Below are 24,744 nucleotides of genomic sequence, written 5' to 3' on the forward strand. Positions count from 1 at the left end.
GAAAATAATTTAATTAATGATCTTTAAAATTTTTCGCGGCACTACTAAGATTCTCTCACGCTCACCAGTGTGCCATGGCACACTGGTTGAAAATCATTGCTAGAGAATGCCTTGAGTTTTGACCTAGCTGGTTAGGGAATTGGTAAATTTCTGCATGATCAAAATATCAAAATCACTTTAAGACTGTCATTTTAATGTACTTTCACAAGACTATGCAACTCCAATTTAAAAAATCTAAACTGGCCACTTTTTCATGTAAGTGACCATCCACGTGGAGAAAGGACTTTCTGGGTTTCTCTCATCTTGGTGTATTTCGGCATGGATGTGAAATGTAGCTGGCCACCTCTCCCTGTGACTAGAGTAGAGTGACATGTGAGTAGAGAGACATTCTGACTCTTTACTCACATTTGGAGCACCATCTGAAATGTGTGATGGAACATTCTGAGGAAGTGGAAATTACGAAATCTCTTTGGATTTAACAGTAGAATAACAGGTCGTTTAATACGGCCTTGAAATGTTGTGGCTCAGTTGGTGTGCCCTAACGTGATTGCTAGGCTCACCTTCCACCTTACAAGTGTCTCTTAGTATAAATTAGCAAACTAAGACTTACTTTGAAAACGTCTCTATAGTAGGGCGAATATTCCAGGAGCAGAAAAGATAAAGGTAGTAACATTTTGCCATCTGGCAAAGCCACTAGACCAGATGGATTCACTAATGACTTCTCTAAAGTATTTAATCAGACCTCGCTGAAACACATGACTGGCATATTTAATTATCCTAAATTAACAGGACTGCTGCCAGATATAACCCTCCGTGCTTGAGTCATACTCTTTTCTTAAAGAGGGAGGAAAGAAGATGAATAGCTTCAGGAAGCTGGGTTTCACATAGACCCTCCTCATTAGTGAAACTTCTCATTAGCAAATGGTTGTGTTACACTCTTAGGCAGTATTTCTCCTTTTGGGAAGAACGCACAGTAAGATGAGCCAGGCTGATCAAACTCTTTTTATCAGGAGCAGTTGTACTTGTGAGAACATCTGGGGGTTGATAAATACAACACAGTCATCAGACGTCCCTTCCTATTTCCTGCCAGTGGAAGACTTCTAAACCACCTGCTTTTAAAACCACCTGCTTTTTATATGTTAATCAATTTTTATTTATCTAGGATCATTTTTATTTTTAATTTTTATATTTGTATTAAAGCAATATAGACATCCACGAAATTACAGAAAGCATTAGAACTGGAAATTTACCTGCCCTACCCGCTTTTCTCATCTACAATCTACTTTTCAAAGGAGTACTTCTTGTTCTTATGACTGTTCTTTCTGGTGGCTACTTTCTTTTTTTTTGAGACAGAGCCTCAAGCTGTCACCCTGGGTAGAGTGCTATGGCATCACAGCTCACAGCAACCTCCAACTCCTGGACTTAAGCGATTCTCTTGCCTCAGCCTCCCAAGTAGCTGGGACTACAGGCACCCTCCACAACGCCCGGCTAGTTTTTGGTTGTAGTTGTCATTGTTGTTTGGCAGGCCCAGGCTAGATTCAAACCCACCAGCTCTGGTGTATGTGGCTGGTGCCTTAGCCGCTTGAGCTACAGGCACTGATCCATCTGGAGTCTACTTTTATCTCAAAACAGTATGATTAATGACTGTTTCTTGACTTACTTACTTTAGACATGATTGATCTCCATTCAAGATACATGAGGAGGTAGCTCACCATGTATCATTCTTATCTACCTTTCCTTCTCTTCTCTGAAGGGTTATTTTATTTTTATTCCCTTACCATACACCTTTTGTAGCATTAAAGATATATTTTTATGCTTCTATTTGGGGGGATTACCAACTAGACAGTATCTCCTGGCTCCTAACTTTGTATGATTGAAGATCTTAGTGATGAGTATTCCAGTGAATGTTCTAGGGTTCTTTCACTCAGCATAACACTTTTTTTTGAGACAGAATCTCACTATGTCATCCTCAGTAGAGTGCGTGGATTCACAGCTCACAGCAACCTCAAACTCTTGTGCTTAAGCAATTCTCTTGCCTCAGCTGGGATTACAGGCACCTGTCACACTGCCTGTCTGTTTTTTGTTGCAGTTGTCATTATTGTTTAGCTGACCCAGGCTGGTTTGAACCACCAGCCTTGGTATATACGGCTAACACCATAACCACTGTGCTACAGGCGCTGAGCCTCAGCATAACATGTTTGAAATTCATCCATGCTATGCTTGTCAGTAGTGGTGTTCTTTTTCATGGCTGAGAACAATTTTATTGCATAAATATACTGTAATTTGTTTATCCATTCACCTGTTGATGGACATGTGAATTATTTCCAATTTCTGGCTATTAAGAAGTCAAAGTGTTTCCTTTTATTGCTCTTGGGTGAATACCAAAGAGTGGAATTGCTAGGTTATAATGCTAAGTGTATATTTAACTTTCTAGGAAACTGCCAGGCTACTCTCCAAAGTGATTTATCATTTTATGTTCCCATTAGCAGTATATGTAATTCCAGTTATTCTCTATCCTCTGCAACACTTGGTATTGTCAGTCTTTTTAGTTTTAATTTTCCTTGACAATGTTCAAGTCTTTTATCCATATTTTAAATTGGATTGTCTTCTCATTTAATTTACATATTCTAAGTATAATTTCCTGGTTTTTTTTTTCTTTTTTTCTTCCAGTCTGTGGATCACCATTTCATTTTCCTAGTGGTAACTATCAAGGACCAGAAGTTTTGATTTTTGAAATCCAATTCATTAATTTTTTTTCTCTTTTATAGTTCATGCTTGTTTGTTCTCCAAGAAGCCATTATCTTTCAAAAGTCACAAAGGTTTTATATTTTTGTTTTGTTTTTTCTCTCAGTTATACAGGCTAACCCTCACATCTAGATCTCTGGTCCACCTGAGACTTTTTTTTTTATGGTGAGAAGAATTGTGATTCATTTTTTTTCTCCATATGAATATCCAATTGTCCCAGCACTATTTGTTGAAAACCCTATTCTTTCCCATTGAGTTACGTTAATGTAGGTCTGTTTCTAGATTCAGTTCTGTACCACCAATTTATATATCTGTCTTTTTAACAATTCTGTCTTAATTCTGACTTTTCATGAAGGCATTAAGCAGAAATTCTGCTTCTCTTAACATTTTACTCTCAGATATTTATTTTAAAGCAGAGTCCATTTTCTCTCATTGTCAGTCATAACTGGATCGTATTTCTAAATCCCATTTTCCTTCAGGTGTTTTCTCCTTAAAATGCTGTCTTCAGGTAGTTGGTGTTTATTTCCTTTTTGTCCATTTCATGTGGCTTTTACTAGTTTAGATCTCAGAAGGTAGTCTTGGTTTTAAGTGTTGGAGGACAGTTCACTGTTGCTGTGCAGTATGTGAGTGAGTTTCCCTGACTTAAGAGTGTTAGTTCTGGGATAAGGGGTAGGTTTCACATGTGTCTATCACAAGGCATTTAATTAGTAGCAATACCACCTATATGTTTTAAACACCATTATTTTAATCACTGCTTTAGGATTTATTTAATCCTCAAAATAAGACCTTCTTTCTTTGAAGTAGATACGGTTTTATTCCCATCTTATGGATGAGAAACTGGGGCACAGAGAGGTTTAGTAATTTGCTGGAGATGATTTATGAGAAATTATTTGCCAGTTAGTAGAGAAGATATATTTCAGTGGTGCGCTGGTAACTGTTTAACAACCTGCTCTCTAGGAGAAAAAATCATATGCATATACACTCATAAGTTTATTATTTTACTGATATAAATGAAGTATAACACAACTTACAAATAAAAATATAATTCTGTTTATTATGAATTCCAAATTGCAATCAATTATGATAGAATGCTTTCATTGGGGCTTGGTTTTGTGGTTTTTTGTTTTTCTGGGTTTTTCTGTTTGTTTTGTGGAACTCCACAGATACATGTGGTCAATTTTTATTTCACGTCTTTTGACAGAATCATATGAGGAATAACTGCTTGACTACTATTGAGTTCAGAAAAAGTCTCTGCTATCACTGGCCAACAAGTATAGTCCAGCATGAATGCTGATAGTTTCATTTATGTTAATTAGACAAAAGTGAACCAATAAAGATATATGTTGGAATCTTAATCATCTGCCAATGATCTGAGCAACTTCTTTGCTGAATCTGATACATTTTTGAATAGTATAAGAATAGTTTCAAGTTTTTTTGGTCTTTCACTATATGAAAGCTATAGTCTCTTAAGTTTATCGTTTATTATTAACATTTTATCCTTCTATAGCTTAAGTCTAGACAATCAATAGAACAATAAATCAGCTTCTGACTTGTAGCAGTTATTGATTTCTGTCATGTAAATATTCCCATCATGGCTGATTTCAAGCCATAATGTGATGTCATTGAAAATGGAGTTGGGAGGAGGTGTGAGGGAACACACCATGCAGTAGTATTTCTACCATATGGATGGGATAGCAAAAAATAACCTCAGAACTATAGGTAATAGTGAAATGTAAAATAATTATGAAGCAGTAAGTTTTGAGTATGTGTTATCTTTGTTTTTAATATAACTTATGTGTTAATAATTGTAAACTTATGTAAACACAGAAGCCATGTTTAACAACTGGTTCATAAAGTTTGTTAAACCTTTATCAGTTCTAGACTGCCAAGCCAACCAGGCTCCCACCATGCAACTATGTGGTGATCCCAGGCAGCCAAAACTCTGTGCTCTTAACTACTCTTTTATTTGGTATGAAGGTATTACTGGAATATAGCTCCATACCAGCACAGGCACAGCATTCAGGCATGGCAACACTGAACTCGTTAAGGTATTACTTTTTTTCATTTCTCTAAATTGCATTAATTTTCGTTACGTGTACCACTTATCAAGCTTGCTGAGAAGTCTAATTTGAGGGACCCCTGCTCACCCATGGATTATATAAGTACCCTGGGGATTAGGCAGTTCAGGAAAATGGCAATGGATTTTGTTGGTCTGTCCCCATTGCTGTCATTCCAATTCATCCTTCCACCTGGAAGGCAAGGCCCTCTCTGTGGTGTCAGATGAGATCACGGTTCTGGCAATGGTACTTCAGTGCCAAGTGCATCTCTGAGGACCAGGACTAGAGCACAGAGATCCCCATCCAAGTTTCCACTATCTCTAAGGCCTATGTTGAGTTTTCTGCCTTGCAAATGAATGTCCACTGAGATTCAACCTACAAACCTCAGTAACCTCCAGTCTGCCCTCAAATAGTCCCGCCTAATGACCTTCATGTGCCTATGCTTCCAACATTGGAAAGCTTCTTTCAAGGTTACATTCAGGAAAGAGACAGAGTTGGCTTTCATGCTTTCCTTTGGGGAGAGGGAACTAAATGAAAAAAGTTATTGCTGAGAGAATCACCCAAGCAGCCTGGACAAAAATGAAATTAGGCTTTAAAAAGACAAGTTAGAATCATGAACATTTTTCAAATGCTGCACTTAGAACAAATATAATTTTGTGCTTCAAGGGATCAAAAATGATTGGTATTGATTAGAGGTTCTTGTTCAACCTCCTAAGCGAGGCCACCTCTTCCCACAACCCTTTTAATTCTCATCTTCTCCCTTACGCAACATACTTGGAAATCTTCCTCATCTCATCTGACATCAGGAAGACATGGTTTTGTCCTCCTGGATGCTACAGAAAGAATCAATTTCTTCTCCCAGTTAGGTTGTTGAAAGTCCTTCTCTGCAGTGCTTCCCATTGCTATGGTAACAGGAGTTGGGATTTCCCAGTGGAGCTAGATTTATACATACACAGAGAAAAGCAGTTCTTTCAAAGCTTGATCCCTTTTTTGTTGCCATGTGTACAACAATGCAATAAATACAACAAACCGGGTACCAAAGGAAAAATAGAATGGCGCCAGCCCTTTTTATGTAGGTGTGGAATGAGATTTCCATCGTACTGAGACCCTCAATGAAAAGGAGTCAATTTTAAAAGTATTAATATTATGACATTGCTGTTGTAGCTATAATAATTTATAAAATTTTCAAAGTGCAAGTTTTCTTAGAAAAGCAAATAGTTGAATTTAAAGACTCTCAACTGGCAGACTTAAAATGTAAGTAGTGTCAATACCTCCGGTTATAGTAAGAATCACAACTCAGTAAAGAAAGCAGTGAGAAGCCCATGGTGGGGAGCAGATATTTTGTGTAGTGGTAATACTCTCTATGTCTGTAATTTCTGCTGTGGAAGGATGCAGTATTTGTGCATTTCTCATGAAATCTTATCAGAAGCCCAGGAATTTTGGGGGAGCATGATTCTCTTTACCATGGTACCATAGTTGGATATGAAGACTTAACTTTTACTCTCTCTCTGTCTCTGCTGGCTAGCCTGACAGCATTTACCAGAGAGCAGCTGCTTAGAGTCAGGGCACTCTGTGGAGAGAGTAAGGAGCAATTCTGAGGTACGTAGAAAGGATTTGGTGAGGAAAATCTATACACATATACACCTGTCATATAAAATGCCTCTGACCTAAAATTCCAAAGATGTTTTGGGATTAAACAAAAGCAGATGCTGATTGAAATAACTTTTCATGAAATTCTTGAACTCCTAAATGTGGAGATGTGGGAGGAAGGGAATAGATACCTTGACAGTAGCTTAAAACCTGCTTATTAAGTAAATGTTTCTGCTACTACATCATTACTGATACCTTATATTATCTAGTGGTTAAAGTCTGCGAGAGTTTTTCTTCTCCTGAGGTCTAAAATGTGCTGTTAAGATATGACAAATTTAAAATAGATCTAAATGTCATTTGGCTGTGCTCAGAAAGACACAGATGTTATCACTGTGTCACCCAGCTGAAAGGACTGGCGTTCCTAGGATGCTGATGGGAGAGTAACAAATGCTAAAATGCATAAAGGTTGTTTTCTGTTCTTGCTATTTTTGACATGGACTTAAATAAATAGTAACGTTATAAGTCACTAAACAATCCTGTTGATTCAAGTCCAGGAAGTGAGGTCAGAAGCTTGGCTATAAAAGAAGAAATAGTGAACTTTGTACTATTCAGAGGAGGAACCTGGAGAGTAGGTATCACAGGCTGGGGAGAGATGACTTAACGAACGGCATAAAGGGACTTGTGGCAAAGAAAAAGTTAACTACAGTACCAACTTTGTAATAAACTGCTCGGCATTAATATGAAAAGAATAACAACTAGAGTAAACTACTTTAAATCCAAAATGAGACGTTTAGGGGTAGCAGTGCTAATTGAATAATGTAGGTTGGTAAATTATTCTGAAGGTGTTTCTATTTTTAATTTTTATTTATTTATTTATTTTTTGAGACAGAATCTCATTATGTCGCCCTTGGTAGAGTGCCGTGGCATCACAGCTGAACCTCAAACTCTTGGGCTTAAGCAAGTCTCTTGCCTCAGCCTCCCAAGTAGCTGGAACTACAGGTGCCCACCACAATGCCTGGCTATTTTTTGTTGTTGCAGGTGTCATTGTTGTTTAGCAGGCCTGGGCAGGGTTTGAACTCACCAGCCCCGGTGAATGTGGCCAGTGTGCTAACCACTGGGCTACTGGTGCCAAGCCCTGAAGAATTTTTTAAAGATTTGCTAAAAGCCGTTCATCCCATTTCTCCCTCATTCAAAGAACTATCTAGGAAAAGTCAGGAACTGTGAAATTAAGAACGACTGTCTGGAACAGTGACTTTGTTTTGGATGCCTCAGTGTCCCAGGAATGTTCCAAGTATCTCAGGCATTTTTTTTTTTTTTTAATTCAGGGAACTTTATTGATGTTACATGACAAGGTGGGGCTCCTTAGGCCCCTCTTGTTCTTGAGGGGGTCTGGTGTGGAAACTGTCGAGGGGAGATTCTCAGTGAGGTGGGGGACTGAGTAGGCAGGGGCACCCCAGCAGCTAAGGGCCTTTCTCTTCCTCTCGTGCTCTGGCTGGGGCTTGTGGTCTGGGGGTTCTTACTCCTTGGAGGCCATGTGGGCCATAAGATCCCCACCCTGTTGCTGTAGCCAAATTCATTATCATACCAGGCAATGAGTTTGACAAAGTGGTCGTTGAGAGCAATGCCAGCCGCAGCATCAAAGGTGGAAGAATGGGTGTCACCGTTGAAGTCAGAGGAGACGACCTGGTGCTCGGTGTAACCCAGGATGCCCTCGAGGGGGCCCTCTGATGCCTGCTTCACTACCTTCTTGATATCATCGTATTTGGCAGCCTTCTCTAGACGGCAGGTGAGATCCACGACTGACACGTTGGCAGTGGGTACCCGGAAGGCCATGCCAGTAAGCTTCCCATTCAGCTCAGGGATGACCTTGCCCACAGCCTTGGCTGCACCAGTTGAGGCAGGGATGATGTTCTGGAGAGCCCCGCGACCATCACGCCACAACTTCCCAGAGGGGCCATCCACAGTCTTCTGGGTGGCAGTGATGGCATGGACTGTGGTCATGAGTCCCTCCACAATGCCGAAGTTGTCATGGATGACCTTGGCCAAGGGGGCTAAGCAGTTGGTGGTGCAGGAGGCATTGCTGACAATGCAGAGGCTGTTTTCGTACTTCTCATGGTTCACACCCATCACAAACATGGGGGCATCAGCAGAAGGGGCAGAGATGACGACCCTTTTGGCACCCCCCTGTAGGTGAGCCCCAGCCTTCTCCATGGTGGTGAAGACACCAGTGGACTCCACAACATACTCTGCGCCTGCCTCACCCCATTTGATTTTGGTGGGATCTTGCTCCTGGAAGATGGTTATGGGATTTCCATTGATGACAATCTTCCTGTTCTCAGCCTTGACTGTGCCATGGAATTTGCCATGGGTGGAATCATACTGGAACATGTAGACCATGTACTTGAGGTCAATGAAGGGGTCATTGATGGCGACAATGTCCACTTTGCCAGAGTTAAAAGCAGCCCTGGTGACCAGGCACCCAATACGACCAAAACCGTTTATTCCGACCTTCACTTTCACCATGGTGCCTCGGGGATGCGGTTTTTGCGTGTTTGCACCTGGTGCTGCACTAGAAGAAGTTGCTGTCTGACGAATGAGAGGACCAGAGAGCCGTATCTCAGGCATTTTTAATGGGAAGCTATGACCACAGCAGTAAGAGTTTAATTGATATCTCTTCAGTGTTTCTGGCCATCCAGGGGATGTTCATTCCTCTTTACCTTCTAGTCTCTGGGAGGAGCCTGTTGGCTGTAGCTGGGGGAGAGATGGCAGGGTAGTCAGGATTATCTCCCTCCTCTGCCAAGTGACATTCCAGCAACTGTGTTTAGAGTGAAGGAAGAAAGCCCCTGCCTTCCTGCAGCTTACCGACTAGTCAATCCTCTTTCGTAGACGTTAGGCCTCCAGGTATGGTGCCAACCTGAGGACTCTCCTTGGTTTCCCCACTACAAATGGGGCAGGGTAAGGCCATCTTTCCCCAGAATCAGGCTTCAAACTCTCCTGCAGCCAACCTCTGTGAGCTACAAACCCAGTCGTCTGGGCACAATCTTTTGTCAATTTTAACATGCCCAAACATCTTAATCGTCTTCCTTTTGTCTCACTTTGCTGTGTCTCACCTGCTCCCTACCTGGCCTCCTTGCCTCTCCTCACAGCCCTCACAGAGCATCCTTCTCACTGTATCTCCTGCATCTAGGGTCATCCTCCTAAACTATGAAAGTGTTCACATTGTTGTGTCCTTCTGATAATTGTCAGTGGTACCCCGACTCCTGGCTAGCTAAGGGCTTTCAAGAGCTGCCCCTGCCGGCCCGGCCCACCTCATTTCCTGCTGTTTTCTGTGAGACTTTAGCTGTGGACATTATGTGTTCACACAAATGCCCCGTGCACCTTGTCTTTCATATGAGCTCATGTCTTCCCTGACGTCCTGGGCAGCTGATGACGCCATCCTCCATCTTTCTATGTCACTGCATGTATATATTGACACACTGTAACTATTTGTTTGCATGACTGTCCTTAAGGTGGGCCCCTTGATAGATGGCAGTGCCTTTTCTGTTTACATAAATATGGGCTGCAACTGACATGTCCTAGGTCCATGTTGAATAGGTGAATGAGCTCAAATATACTACAGTATCATAGACGGGGTTTGCAGACCACTTCCACCCACTTAGTTTAATGAAACAAACATGGCACACCATAACCTTGCCATTTCCTGGGACATTTAAATACTATCGAGTGCCAGGCACAGCTCAACACAATTGTGATTGGGAGAGTCCTTTGATCCTTGTCGATAATCATCAACTCTGATGCTAAAATGTTCCACAACTATACCAAGTTTTAAAGACTCTAGTATTCACCTATTGTGAAAAATCTGCTCTTTTAAATGGGTTGTCTTTTTATATTACTTCCTTATAAAGATTCCTGAGGATATATTTTCTAGCAAGCACTTGCTAGATGGCCAACTGACATAAAAAGTACGTAATTTGTATTCACAGACATACATGTGTTGACTGTATCTATACAATGCTAGTTCCACAAATGATCAAACTTGCGCTGAGCTCCCACTCTGTGCCAGGCTCTGTGCTAAGTACTCTAGGTTCATTAGATCATCTATTTGTATATGTTACATTTATTTTAATGAATGAGGAAATTGAGACAAAGGAAATCAAGTAATTTATCCAAAGAACCAGAAGAAGTAAGGGGCAGCCAACATGCAAATCCTGGTGTCTGATTCTAACACATACTCTCATTATAATACTATTCAAAAATGGAAAGGGGGGAAAAAACTGTTTCTGTTTACTGTGGATACAGATACTGAAAATTGAAGTGGGGAAAATTCCATTTTTGTTTATTGTATATAAAGTTTATATGATAAGCTAGTTTTCCACATAGGTCATGTGCTCCCCACCCCCTTAATTCCTAATACCTATGTTATAGAAAGGCACAACTTCTGTACACAATGAATTCAGAACATTGGGGTGTGGGACAAACACCCAGCTCTGGATAGGCCCTAGTTTAGGATCCCCCAGTCTCATTATCTGGTTAAAAAGTATTAGTAAAAGAAGTCATCGATTCATGCTGATCAGGTTCACCATGACTGGACAATTCCATTTTCATCCATTCTTAGCTTCCTATTGGGAATGAGGGCTGAACCAAGCCTTATTCACAGACGTGAAGCTCTGAGCATTACCTTATACCCCCTTGCTTTCAGACAGTGTCTTATTTTAAGGTGTGTTTCCAAAGATGCACTAGGTCTTATTTTCAGGGGACGTCTTATCTTTCCTGTAAGTAGGTCTTATTTTCGGAGGATGTCTTATTTTGGGGGAAACGGTAGTAGCCAGCGCTTCTGCAAGCAGGTTTAACTAATTCTGAGAAGTGAACGTGCTCCAAGCAACAACATGATTTTCAAATTAAAGTCAAAATCTAGCTTGAAAGCTGAGTGATATTTTGAAAATCAGTAAGTAAATATCATGATAAAGCAATTATAGAGCCATATAGACGATTTTAATGGGAGAATTATAATCATAGTAGTGTCTGATTTTCGAGGCAACCTGTGGGTAAGACCAGATGAAATTAACAGACTGTGCTAAACCCAAGTTGAACATTCCAATTTAGCCTAAACAGGCATTCTCTGGAGATCATCTTGTTAGATGATTAAAATGAGAAATAAATTTGGATAAAAGATGATAAATTTTTTTTTTGGTCTAGTTGGAAGATGTGAAAAGAGGCCTTTTTCTCTTTCAGCCTTGCCTTACACCCAGACAAAACTCTTGTTGCAACTGGCCAAGTTGGGAAGGAGCCATATATATGTATATGGGATTCCTATAATGTCCAGACTGTGTCTATTCTTAAAGATGTCCACACACATGGAGTTGCCTGCCTGGCCTTTGACTCAGATGGACAGGTATGTATCTTTTTTTGTTTATTTTCCTTATCACAATTCAGCTATAATGAGAATGCAAATAGCCAATAGACTCAAAGCCCAGCAACCTTGCTGGTTTCTCTCGTAGACTGCCAGAATTTCTCACCTTTTTGACACTTCTCCAGGGTGTGGGACAAACACCCCGCTCTGGATAGGCCCTAGTTTAGGTTCCCCCGGTCTCATTATCTGGTTAAAAAGTATTAGTAAAAGAAGTCATCGATTCATGCTGATCAGGTTCACCATGACTGGACAATTCCATTTTCATCCATTCTTAGCTTCCTATTGGGAATGAGGGCTGAACCAAGCCTTATTCACAGATGTGAAGCTCTGAGCATTACCTTATACCCCCTTGCTTTCAGAAGATGACATCACCTGGTAATAATATACCAAGAAGATTCTCTTTGAAGCCACCTCTAACTCTCCTCTCTTCCCCTTCCCAATTCATTCACTCAATAATTCCACTGTATTTAGAAGTTTCTTTACAATAACTCTGACATTCATCCTCTTGTTCTCATTTGCTCTGCCACCATCCTTTAAGTTCTAAGTCAGTACCACTACTGACTTAGGTTAAGTTTACTCCCAGGGGCACACCCAACCTTGGCCCATGCTGCTGTGAATGCTTACCTAAGAATTGTCTTGAGCCACACATTAAATACACAAACGCTCACCAAAGCTGATGAGCAAAAGAAAAGGCTGTGTGTAATTTTTGTGATATAAGCCAGCACAGGTAAGCTTTCATAGCCAGTCATGGGCTGCAGTCAGACACCCCTGCATGGTCAACCTTTGCTAATGCATTTCACTAATTGAATAAAAGTATCAAAGCATCGTTTTACACCACCAAAAGCATAGGTTACACCTTAGATGAAGTCCACATTTTATAGCTGGGCATTCTAGACTTCCCAACTTCTATAGACTTATCTCCATCGTCCCTTGTCATCAAATTGGACAAGTTTTCAAGATTCTTTGCTTTGCCCTTCCATAGCCCCATGTCCTCTCCTGGGCTGTCCTCTCCACCTGGAGTGCCCCACACACTCTGTTGGCCCCTTGAGTGAATGACTCAGTCTTTGAAGACACTTCAAAGGTCTTCATGAAGCCTTTGCAGTCCCAACAAAGTATTCTCTCCTTCCTTTGACCTCTAGCAATGCTCAACAAAAAAGATATGTTAATATGTTCTAGAAAAGGAAGTGGAGACACAGAGGGGTCATCCCTGGTGCCGTCTGCGTTCAGCATCTCTGAAGCTGCCCCTCTGCTCCCCAGCCTTTTGTTCCACCCTTCCGCTGTGTCTTTCATTCTCCATGTTTCTGCCTGTTAATTCCTCCGATTTAAGTTTTGGCAAATTTCAGACTTAATTCTGTAAGTCGATGCCCTGGAAAGATCTGTGAAATTATTCACAAAGGCTTGCCCAAACTGAGAGTTTGTGGGAAATTCAGTGGATTAAAGAAAGGAGTTGACCCAGTTTGAGACACTTTTTAAAAAACAATCAGCATTCACTTAGTGTGTTCTATTTTAAGAGAGTATTGATCATTATTCATTTTTCTTTCTAGAACTAGATTAACTACATTGTGTAGCAAATGCTAAATACTGGAAAAAATGTATTATGTTCTTCATTTTACTACTCTTAGTCCCATTTAGCAGGTTAATGCATACATCCCATTGTCTGTCCATTGTTAAGGAGAAATGACTGGATAGTGATATTGTTCAGGCTTGCAGTTACACTGACTTGTTCATTAAACTGAATCAGTGTCAGAATGCATGAATATGTACAAGTGTAAATGTACGCTTATATGTGTGCTTATATGCACATTCTCCAATCTGATATTTGAGCAAACATTCCTTATCAGAATTTGCTCTCACATGCCGTAAGAATATGTAATGCAGCAAAGGGAACCTCAGATTTTACTTTAGATTTTTGCCCATGTTATTTCATGCTAGAATCCTAGCTTCCATTTTGAAGGGTGGGAATGGGGATACTTAACTGTCAGTTGAGAAAAATTGCCTCCTATCTGTTTGCCCATGATGGATTTCAAGGCTTCCTGATGCCTGTTGTTCCATGTCTGCCTAATTCCCTGGACAGAATTCACTGGAATCGAATGATGTTTAGAAAATGACAAATGGCCCATCCTCTCACAACCAAGAAAAGGCAATAGAAGTGCTTTCCAGTGAGCTATGGGGCCTGTCACTACAAATGAGCACAGTAGTTTCTTTTGGCTTTCTCTCAATCAAGAAATGTGGGTTTTTAAAATCTGAAATTAAAAAAAAAAGCATGTGGAAAAAATACGTGGGTTTTACTTTGGTGCACCTGTTTGTTAATGACTCTTTCTATTAAAAAAACAAATAAACCAACACACAGGATTCACCCACTCAGATTTTCTGATAAATAAAGATACACCATGCCTTATCATTTCCATTGCTGGAATTTTCCATTAAAAATTACAACAAAGAGGAATCCTAGTATTCTGGAGGCCAAGGTGGGTGGATTGCTTGAGCTCAAGAGTTGGAGACCAGCCCAAGCAAGAGTGAGACCCCATCTTTACTAAAAAAATACAAAAATTTATCTGGGTGTCATGGCAGGCACCTGTAGTCCCAGCTACTTGGGAGGCTGAGGCAAGAGGATCAGGTAAGCCCAAGAATTTGAGGTTGCTGTGAGCTATGATGCCACAGCACTCTACCCAGGGCACTAGAGTGAGACTCTGTCTCAGGAAAGAAAAGAAAAGAAAAATTACAACAGAGACTTCCTTTTTTAAGGGCACATTTAAAAACCTCCAACAATGTTTTCTATACTTACTATTCCTAATGAAAGCCATCTTTAGTGGGGGAAACCTGAATAATCCTTGTATAACAGCACACGTGTGCTGTTAATTGTACAGGTGCGTGGGCACATGGGCATACTTTCTCAGACATGCCCGGTGAAGCACTCAGATACTCTTACACTTGGGTAACACTCAATTTTTAAAAGCTCTTTGATTTATATTACTTCACATGACCCACAGCAATTCTGTGAGGTAGAAAGAAAAAAATATTTTTATACTCGTTATACAAATGAGAAAACTAAGATTTAAGGAGGTTAATTAATTTCCCAAGGTCTTATGTCTGGCTATTTACAAAGTCAAACAAGAAGTCCAATCTGCCTTCTCCCAGTCCAGACCTCTGTTACACGTGGTATCGTATAAGAACCTTTGATTTGGGGTGTTCCTAATACCCATTTTTGATACTTTTGACTTTCTATATAATCATATATATTGAATTTTCTTTTCCATTTAAGGATAAGTTTTGATCTGAACCCAAGGAATTTAGGCTGGGAGATGAAGAACCAGATTAATTTTGTGAAGATTATATATCCTTCTTTAGTTACTTTAAGTGTTTGTAAAATTGTAGAGAACTAAGAATGAAAATAATGTTCACTTATTGGATTTCTTTGTGGTTTTTAAACATTTTAATTTTAGTAGTTTGAGGCTTTTAAACTATGGAATCTACACTGTTTTAAATCTCACATTGATTTTAAACTAAAATATTTAAGTGAAAAATTTGAAATTCTGCCTTTAAGTTCTGTTCTTATTGACTTGCACTGATTTATCGGAGACTTTATGAGAGTTTATGTGCACAGTTTCTGTGTTTGAAAGGGACAAATGGGCCGGGCACAGTGCTCACACCTGTAAAATCCTAGTGCTCTGGGAGGCCCCAACACGGTAGACACTTGAACAAAGGAATTCGAGACGAGCCTGAGCAAGAATGAGAGTAAGGGAAAAATGAGCCCTAGCTTTTAGATTTTTCCAGCATACACTAATAGAAGTCATCTACTGTTGATAGTTTGGGGCTTAAGATATATTTTGAGAAATTAGTTTGTTGTAAGATATTCAATCCCTAGCCCTTAGTAGACAATCAGTAACTATTTCTTAAAAGAAAGCATGAATAGTAGGAAATCTTCCCATCACTGTCAGGTATTCAATTATTATTCTTATTCTTAGCGTTTAGCTTCTGTGGGATTGGATGCCAAGAACACAGTCTGTGTCTGGGACTGGAGGAAGGGAAAGCTTCTGGCCTCCGCCACTGGCCATTCTGACCGGGTAAGACCTTGTTGGATCAAGCTATGCAGATTTTAGAACTGTGGGGAAAAATGTGATGTCCCTTCTCAGACGTTAATATTTGTAAAAGTAAAATTGCCATGTATAGACTTTTCCTACATAGTCAACTTACAAATATCCCAGTTCTTCATATGATCGATAGCTAACTATGTTGGTATGATTGCTTCTGTGGGTCAAATACCCTATTTGAATTGTTAACTGCTTTTTATAGGCAAAGAAAATTTTTGATGCTGGCATTTGGCTTCTTTATAAAACCAAAATAGCATTGAACTAGAAATTATATGTATAGTTTAGATATATTCATTTAGAAATGGAAATAGAAAATATTCACAAAGCATGATTACAGGGGTGTGCATTTTTATTTCAAATTGAATATAATGGCAACTGTGTGATTTGTTGTTATATTTGAGAATGTTTAATATAAATGGTGGCCTGCTTATCATTCATATTGGAGTCAGTGTGATCAGAAATAATTCCTTGTAGTTATAGTTGGTAAGATGTGATGAATAGACACATATCATACATACACTGGTAAGATGTCTATTTCTCCCGTGTCTTGTATAATTAAAATAATTTATTGTCTTGAATATTCTAGTTTAAAAGTGAATATGCATGACTGTCTTCCTTGAATTCCCAGTTGTTTTGTATTTCTGCACAATGTAAGTGTTCATATAAAATGAGGCTCTAATTAAACACTAAATATACCTTCGTTTGCTTAGTATGAACTCTAATATGTTGTGTTTTTTTAATATGTGAATGGTACTTTCATCTATGGGGATTTGTAGTTCTGAGGGGACCCCACAGGTGTAAGTTTTCCTGTAGAGGTGACCAGCCACAGAATTTCAGTGTTGGAAGAGGCCTGGCACCGCTCTGGTCCAGAGTCCCCAATCCTGGCTCCATGTAAAATTCTCCAGGGAGACCTAGAAGCATAGTAACAGTCAGGCTCTGTGCTTAGGGATTCTAATTTAACTGGTAGTAACTTAATATTGGAAACCGTTTAGGTTGGAGATATTTGCGATGCGTAAGTTTCAGATGTCACTTTTCTGCTTATCTGTACGTGCTATGTCTCATCATGTTGGACTGGATCAATAATGAATTTCCAGTGATCACATAAAGTGGACATGAGATCAATTCACACTATTGGGATGTCACACCTAGCTCTACTGAGAACAAACCCATATGTAATCTCTTATGTAAATTATTCTACAATTTCTATTTCTGTTTCGGAATTAGTATACTTTACGTCAACATTTTGGGCCTATTGCCTTGGGAAAAAGTAGGAAACTAAAGTTACGAACACTTCCAACCAGTAAAATCTCCTTAGAAAAATATCCTAATGTAATCACTGTGGCGTCTACGTAAAGTGCTTTTGTTATTGTTGTTAAATTCCTATTGTTAAACTAAATTTGGCTTGAGGCTGCCTCCATACCTTAACTCCCAGCATAACCAACTGAAACCTAGTTTGATATACTTGTGTAACAAATAGCTGAATGAGTTGCAGCTGAGCTTCAGCCAGTCACAGGATGCCACCTGATCAGACCATGCCCAAAGAAAGCTAGCTTAAAGCTCAAACCAGTGGAGCTGTTTCTTTACCTCCCTTCCTTATTCCGTCTATCGGTACTGCCTGTTGCAGAGCAGAGCTCTCTGAACCTCTTCTGGTTCTATGAGCTGCCCAGTTTGCAAGTAATTCTTTCCTCAATTAAATTCTGTTAAATTTAATGTGCCTAAAGGTTTTCTTTTAACTTGTCATGTGACTTGCCTGTCGGATGTAAATGACAGTGCCTTGTTACTTTGTTATACCATTTTTTTTCCTTTTGTTGAGACAGGGTCTCCTTCTGTTGCCCAGGCTAGAGTGCAGCAGCATCATCACAGCCCACTGCAACCTCAAGTTCCTGGCCTCAAGCAATCCTCTTGCCTTAGCCTCCCAAGTACAGGCATGCACGATCATACCCTGCTAATTTTTTTATTTTTTGTAGAGATGGGGTCTTAGCTCTTGCTCAGGATGGTCTTGAACTAATTGGCCCAATCCTCACACTCAGCCTCCCAAAGTACGAGGATTAAAGGCGTGAGCTGCTGTGCCCAGCCTGTTACACTTCTCCATTATGAGTAGATGGTAAAAAGTGCAGTGGTACTCTAATGAGAAGTCTGATTTTTAAGAGCCCAAGATGTTTTAGTGAAATAGTTTAGAATGCTGTTTCTCCAGACCCTGTATCTGCATCACACATGGTTTTGTTTATTACTGATGCCTGGATGCCAGTATGAATTGACTGCTTGTGATTAACATCAAGCTTATCTTCAGGATTATGTTAGTGGCTGAAATACTGAATCCATTACATTTGTATAATGAGTGCTTTATAGCCTGCAAAATGACTTCACATACCTAATGACCTCATAATAGAACTTGAGGTGATGGTGTTCACTGTGGAGAAGATGAGGTTAAGGTTATAGAGGCTGAGGCTGGCCTGAGCTTGATTAGCTAAGATATATACTTAGACCAAGTACTTTTTCTTCAGTGCTATTTCTAGAGTCCATAATTGCTCCTTTCTATGTGATGAAAAGCTGGTGGCCTAGATTGTTTCTTTGGTCTAGACTTTGGCCCTGACATTTGGTCCTTCCCTTTCTATCAGCATATCACAGAACATGATCCACAAACCACCTTCATCTCCTGCAGTTTGTTTAAAAATGCAATTATCTCCCCGACTTAATTCCAGATACTAAATGAAAGTATCACAGTTTTAAATATTGTGAAAGATTTATGAAAGTATCACAATATTTAAAACTATTATAAAAACTAATAACTAACCCGCTAACTGTAAAACTAATAACTAACCTGCTAACTGTCAGGTAGCTTTCCTTAAAGAATTAAATAGTATCAGTAGGTATGTTTCAGTTCCTCAAATAATTAAAAATAATATTTTGGGTCAGATTAAAGTGATGGCCTAGGCTTAGTGCCTGTGGCTCAAGTGGCTAACGCGCCAGCCACATACACCTGAGCTGGCGGGTTCGAATCCAGCCAGGGCCCACCAAACAACAACGACGGCTGCAACCAAAAAATAGCCGGGCGTTGTGGCAGGCGCCTGTAGTCCCAGCTACTTGGGAGGCAGAGGCAGGAGAATCGCTTGAGCCCAGGAGTTGGAAGTTGCTATGAGCTGTGATGCTACAGCACTCTACCCAGGGCAACAGCTTGAGGCTCTGTCTCAAAAATAAATAAATAAATAAAATAAAGCGATGGCCTAGAAGACTACATATTTTAAGTGAGTGTCAGATCAATGCCTCTGCCTTATGTTTAAGAATAGTAACTTCTATGATTACTGGAGACTCTGGGCCACATTGAATTGTAGTTAACTATTAAATATTTCCTACTTAAAAGAATTATAAAATGATTCATTTTAATTTTTATTGAAAAACTGTCTCCAAAATGTTTTATTTAACACTGTAGAGAGCAATAGAAAATTTATTGAAAAATTTATCTTAAATCGTCAATTTGTTTACTCCAGATGGACAAAATTAAAAATGGTACCAGTTCATTCTCAATGACTGTGGTTAATTGTCTCCCTACTAAGGCATAAGGTAAGTAGACCTGAGGCCATAGAGTGTGTGTTGACAGTACCTGACTTGTTCCCGGGAGCCTAATCCTCCCTTTACATTCTGTGCAGGTAACATTGTGTTCTAAGTGTTCAGTTAGAGTCTTGGCAATTGGACTGGTATCTGGAAGAAGGCAAAAGCATAAAAAATGATCAACGTAGCAACTTTTAATTTTTTAACAGATTTTTGATATTTCCTGGGATCCATATCAGCCAAACAGAATGGTTAGCTGTGGAGTAAAGCATATAAAGGTAAAGTAGTTATTTCAAAAACATTTTTTGGTACTTTGTATGAAAAAATTCTAGGCATTTATGTAGATTTGTTGTTGATAAACTGCTTGACTTTACTTTTTTTTCTTTAATGTAGAGCACCCATGTCAGTTTCTCTGATCCTGAAGCCAGCTAACCTCACTGGGGGGGGCAGGGCCTCTCTTTAGAAATGCAAAGAACAGTCAAATAAAGTGCTTAGCAGGCAGCTGAAAATGCAACTTGGTTAACTAAACCAAAGACTCTCACTTCATGAGTTTGCATGTTTTAAAACAGCTCTGATTTTAATGTGAATTTTTTGCATTATAATGAATATCTACATGTATTGCATGTAAAATTGTGACATGTTGATGTGTTCCCTAAAGAAAGGGACCGTGTGCTCTATGTAGAGTTCTACTGTATACCCCTCTATTTCTATCTGGGCTGCTGGGTTTTTTTGTTTGTTTGTTTGTTTTTACTGTTATTTGCATTTATTTTATGTTGAGTCTATTCCCATGCCATAAGTTTTTGTTTCTTCGGTTTCTTCTAGGGTATCTTTTTCTTCTGTGCTACCTCTTCTTCTGGTTAGGGAACAATCTGTTCCTTTTCAGTAAGGATCATCTCCATGTGGCAGGGGGAGCTCATGTACCGGCTAATGCGACCCTGAGCTCTGTAATGCATCTTGGGTGCTTTGTTCACTTGGATATGCTCAATGACCAGAGAATCTACATCTAAACCCTTAATTCAGCATTTCTCTGCATTTTTAAGCATATGCAGCAAAAATTCAGCACTTTTTTTTGGCCACCGACCCTGTGTCCAGCCCCACTGTTTGGCCTCGACACACCTACCAACTCCACCATTGTAACATTGGAATGGTACACATTGTTTCTTTAAGGTGACATACCCTTGGTGCATACCCTTGATGGCCTGGGCAGTTTCATGTGTCTTCTTAAAGTGAACACGAACATTTGAGCCTCTTGACTTGCATGACTTTGTGGGGTTTTCTGGGTCAAGTGAATAGCTAGCGAACCATTTTCACAGATCACCTCAGGCCGCTTAAGGGGAGAGGAGCTGGCTGCTGGGTTTTAAAAGCCCGTCTTCCTCTAGCCTTCACAGTCAGAACTTACCTCTGGCTGGGCCAAAATGTGCTGCTTTCTGTTTTTGTTCTCAAGTAACAAAATTAACAGCATCAACATCCTTTGCCCTGACATAGCAAAAATTTCTCTTCAATTCTGGGATATATGGCTTAACTCTCCTCTATAGGATTATAAATCATATAAATTAAAGTCCACAAACAAGTGTGTAAGGATTGACTTCTTGCACGGAGCATACGTGGATTTCTGCTAGTACAAAGCTGGTATATTTCTATACGATCAAAGTAGATATCTGTATAACTCCTCCAACTAACCCTGTTCTTGGTTCTTCTTTTAGTCTAGTTTTTCATGATTCTTATTCTTATTATTATTATTAATAATTAATAAGAATAATTATTCTTATTATTCCAACTTAGTGGTTAGAGAGCATCCAATGATAAAATGGATATAAGAAATAAATATAGCAAGAAATATGCAAGATTTATCTAAAGTATGTTATAAAACTTTATAGAAGAATATAAAAGAATACTTAAACAAATAGAGTGACAGTCTTGATTCTGGACATAATGTCTAATATTTGCAAATGTATCATTTCTCCCGAAATTGATTTATATTTGATACAATTTCAGTTAAATTCCTTATTGCTTTAGTTTATTATTACCTGACAGAATTTTCCTTTAAATTATTCTAAGTTAATCTGGAAGCAGAAAAGAATAAAAATAACTAAGAATTAAGGGATAAAAAAGAATAATGAAGGGGTAGTATGGACCACTATCCACTAAAGCATATTAGAAGTTAAAATAATTTAAATGATATAAGACTGGAATAAAGAGAAATAAATCAATTTTAAGAAGCTGATGAATAGAGCGGCGCCTGTGGCTCAAAGGAGTAGGGCACTGGCCCCATATACCGGAGTTGGCGGGTTCAAACCTGGCTCCGGCCAAAAAAAAAAAAGAAGCTGATGAATAGACCTTAATGACAAATTTGATTATAATGGGGTCTTTAATTAATAAGCATTAAAACAACTTAGCTATTTTGGGGGAAAGGTTATTACTTCATGCTATATACTGAAAGTCTCTGAATTAATGACGTAAATCTTTTAAAAACTATAAAATAACTGGAGAAACATATAGGCAACTGTTTAACTACTCAAGTTGGAGAAAGGCCTTTCTAAACAAAATCATATCATAATGGATGACATTGATTTAACTATATAAATATTAAAACGTTCTATATAATGCATCCTCCCCCCACATGCAAAACCACAGACTAGCAAAAGTATAAGTAACAAGAAGAGTAGACTCTGGATTTGTTCTTGAAATATAAAGACCACTAGGAAATCAGTAGAATAGACAAAGAACATAAATAATAGACAAAAATGGAAACATGCTGGCCTAGAGACATGTGAAAATATTAAATCATTAATAATTAACACAGATTTTAAAATAATATTTTTAATTTGTCAAAGTTGGCAAGGATTTAGTGGCTGAGCACTCTCAAACCTTGCTGGCAGAGGAAGAATAATGGGTATGGTCTTCTAGTACAGAAATCTGGCAACGTCTATCCATCTTGGAATTTACCGCAAAGAAATCATTAGGAGTATAAATCAAGAGCTGATTCATTGAGTAACTTGCCAATGCCAAATAAAACCAAACAGAAGAAACCCTGAAACCACCTAACTGTCCCTAGGGGTTTAAATAAAATATGGTATGTTTGTATAATGAAAGATATACAATCATAAATTATGTTTAGGTGATTAATGATCTATTTTAAGTGGGGGAAGTTTACAGTCTACTTTGGTGAGGGTAGATTTGTGGTGGGAACAAAGCCATTGGCACCCTAAAAGTTCACTGAAAAATCACTGCCATGAGGCAGATTATTAATAGGAGAAAAGACATAGACACTTAACATGCATACCTGGGAGCCGTAGAATAAAGATACAGGGGAACGTGTTTTTATGTTTAGGTTCTAAAAAACACAGATAGTCATGTAGAAATATGACTGGACGAAAGGGTACGATCTAAATGCTAACAGGTTGTGTGGGGAACCTGGCAAGGCCTGTCTGTCTAGATTCTTCTTGACCTCTCCAGCTGCATTCCTTTCTTCTGGGTGCAAGGTCAAGGGCCTCTCTGGAATAAGGGGGCTCATGACCTACAGTCAAATAAGGCAGCTCAGATAGTTTCTTTATGGCCAGGTTTTACAGAGAATAATTTTAGGACTGATGGTAGGATTTTGGGAAATGGGGTTTTGATTTCTAGGCCTGCCTTGGGCTAGAGGGATTCTAGTTTCTATGGCTAGCCTCAGGAGAGAATAAGACTAAGAGACAGGACAGGAGAAGATCAGGGAAAAACTTTTGCTTCTGGGCCTTCATTTTAGGGTACTGTTTTCTGAGATCCATCATTGGTTTTGGTGTTTTGTTTTTTCACTTTAAAAGTATTTTTGTGTAGAAAATATCTTAGAAGAATATCCCCAAATGTTAGGTATCTCTAGATGGTGAATTGATGGACAATTTTTAAAATTTCCCATTTATACTTTATTTTAAAATGATTTTATAACATATATATACATTACTTCCAAAATAAAATAATGAAAAAGAAAACAAAAAGATAAGTGTAGAGGTTCCACTAATCAAAGGTATGATGTTCTACCAGCGCTTTAGGACTTCATAAACATTTCATAATCCTTGTACAATGACCTGTTTTGGGTTTTGATCTGAGAAAAGGCTGTACATAATACAGGTACTTTGTGTTTTAGCAGCAGTTGGAGCCTCCTTATCCTTCATTATACCTGAAAGACAAAAAACTTCATTAAATTAATATTTTGATTTATGCTGTGCAGAGGAATAAAAAGCCCTATTTTCAATTTGCTTGAGGTTTAGCAATTAAGGCATTAGAGCAGAGTTTTCTGTAAGAAAGGCAAAAGCCAAAACCTCTATTGATAAAGGAGAAATCCCAACTGGTTTAGAGGCATGCTGTTTCCAGAAGGGCAGGCTATTTAAGCTGAGCCTCAGTCGGTGGGCAAGTGTGGTAGGAAGGGATTGGGAGGCGCAGAGCCTAGGGAGTTGCCCTAGAGTGGGAAGTTAATAGGTGGGTAGTGGTCACCATGGAATCGCGGGACTGGAGAGCTGGAAAAGTCCATGGCTCATGATATGTTCCAAGATTGCCAATATTTTCATCACTCAAGAACCTATTTCATAATCCTTTTTCTGAAGAAACAAATATTTTGAAAGATTTTGGCCACAAAATAGCCATTAACTAATAGTCACCTTAGCACCGTTTTGTTAATCAAAGATACACGCTCGGTTTTGCCAACACGACCTTCTGATCAGACTAAAATATGCTGAAAATACTGAGTAGTTCTTTCAGCTACAAGGAAAGAAACATGTGAGTTCCTGGTCTGGTTTCTGTGAGGCTGTGGTGGCTTTCTGGAAGCCTGGGACCCTAACCTTACAAGTTCCACCGTGAGGAAGGGCAGCCAACACTACACCCCAAAGGGTTATTTAACTTTGAATACCAATTCTGCTTCCCTCTACTTACTCTGGGCAAACTATTTATTCTCCCTGAGGCTGAATTTCTTCTCCCTCATCCCACAGCAAAAAATACATATACGTGGATCACTACCTCCTGAATTCATTAAGACAGTTCTGTTGAACAGTAGGTGGAACCAACAGGGACACGATAAGATTAACTTCCATCCCCATTTTCTAGGCTCACAAAAAATGGTGGCAGAGGTAAGATTCAAACTCAGCTTTTGGCTCCCTAGGTAGAGCTCATCCCACTGAGAAATTATCTCTTTTAGTGATCTGTTTTGACTTAACTTTTTTCCGAAAGAACTAGATGAGCTGCTTAATTGGTAGAATTCTCCAGATTCTTCATTTCTTTCCACCCTTGTTTAACTAACTTTTAATAAGTTAATTCTAAAAGCAGAAATAGGTAA

The 24,744-nt window shown here is 39.2% G+C and overlaps 1 protein-coding gene and 1 pseudogene across 2 annotated transcripts in view; one reads left to right on the forward strand and one right to left on the reverse strand.

Moving 5' to 3' along the window:
• EML6 (EMAP like 6) overlaps positions 1-24,744 on the forward strand; it is a 305,590-nt gene that overhangs the window by 120,477 nt on the left and 160,369 nt on the right. Inside the window, exons 3-5 of the mRNA XM_053588414.1 lie at positions 11,625-11,784; positions 15,768-15,866; positions 19,652-19,720. Coding sequence (XP_053444389.1) covers positions 11,625-11,784; positions 15,768-15,866; positions 19,652-19,720 — 328 coding nt within the window. The remainder of the gene's footprint in view (positions 1-11,624; positions 11,785-15,767; positions 15,867-19,651; positions 19,721-24,744) is intronic.
• Positions 7,715-8,980, reverse strand: LOC128583819 (glyceraldehyde-3-phosphate dehydrogenase-like; annotated as a pseudogene). Its single transcript, XR_008379557.1, has one exon. The product of XR_008379557.1 is annotated as a glyceraldehyde-3-phosphate dehydrogenase-like (transcript).

This window comes from Nycticebus coucang, chromosome 4 (genome assembly GCF_027406575.1).
Source record: "Nycticebus coucang isolate mNycCou1 chromosome 4, mNycCou1.pri, whole genome shotgun sequence".
Classification (NCBI taxonomy): domain Eukaryota; kingdom Metazoa; phylum Chordata; class Mammalia; order Primates; family Lorisidae; genus Nycticebus; species Nycticebus coucang.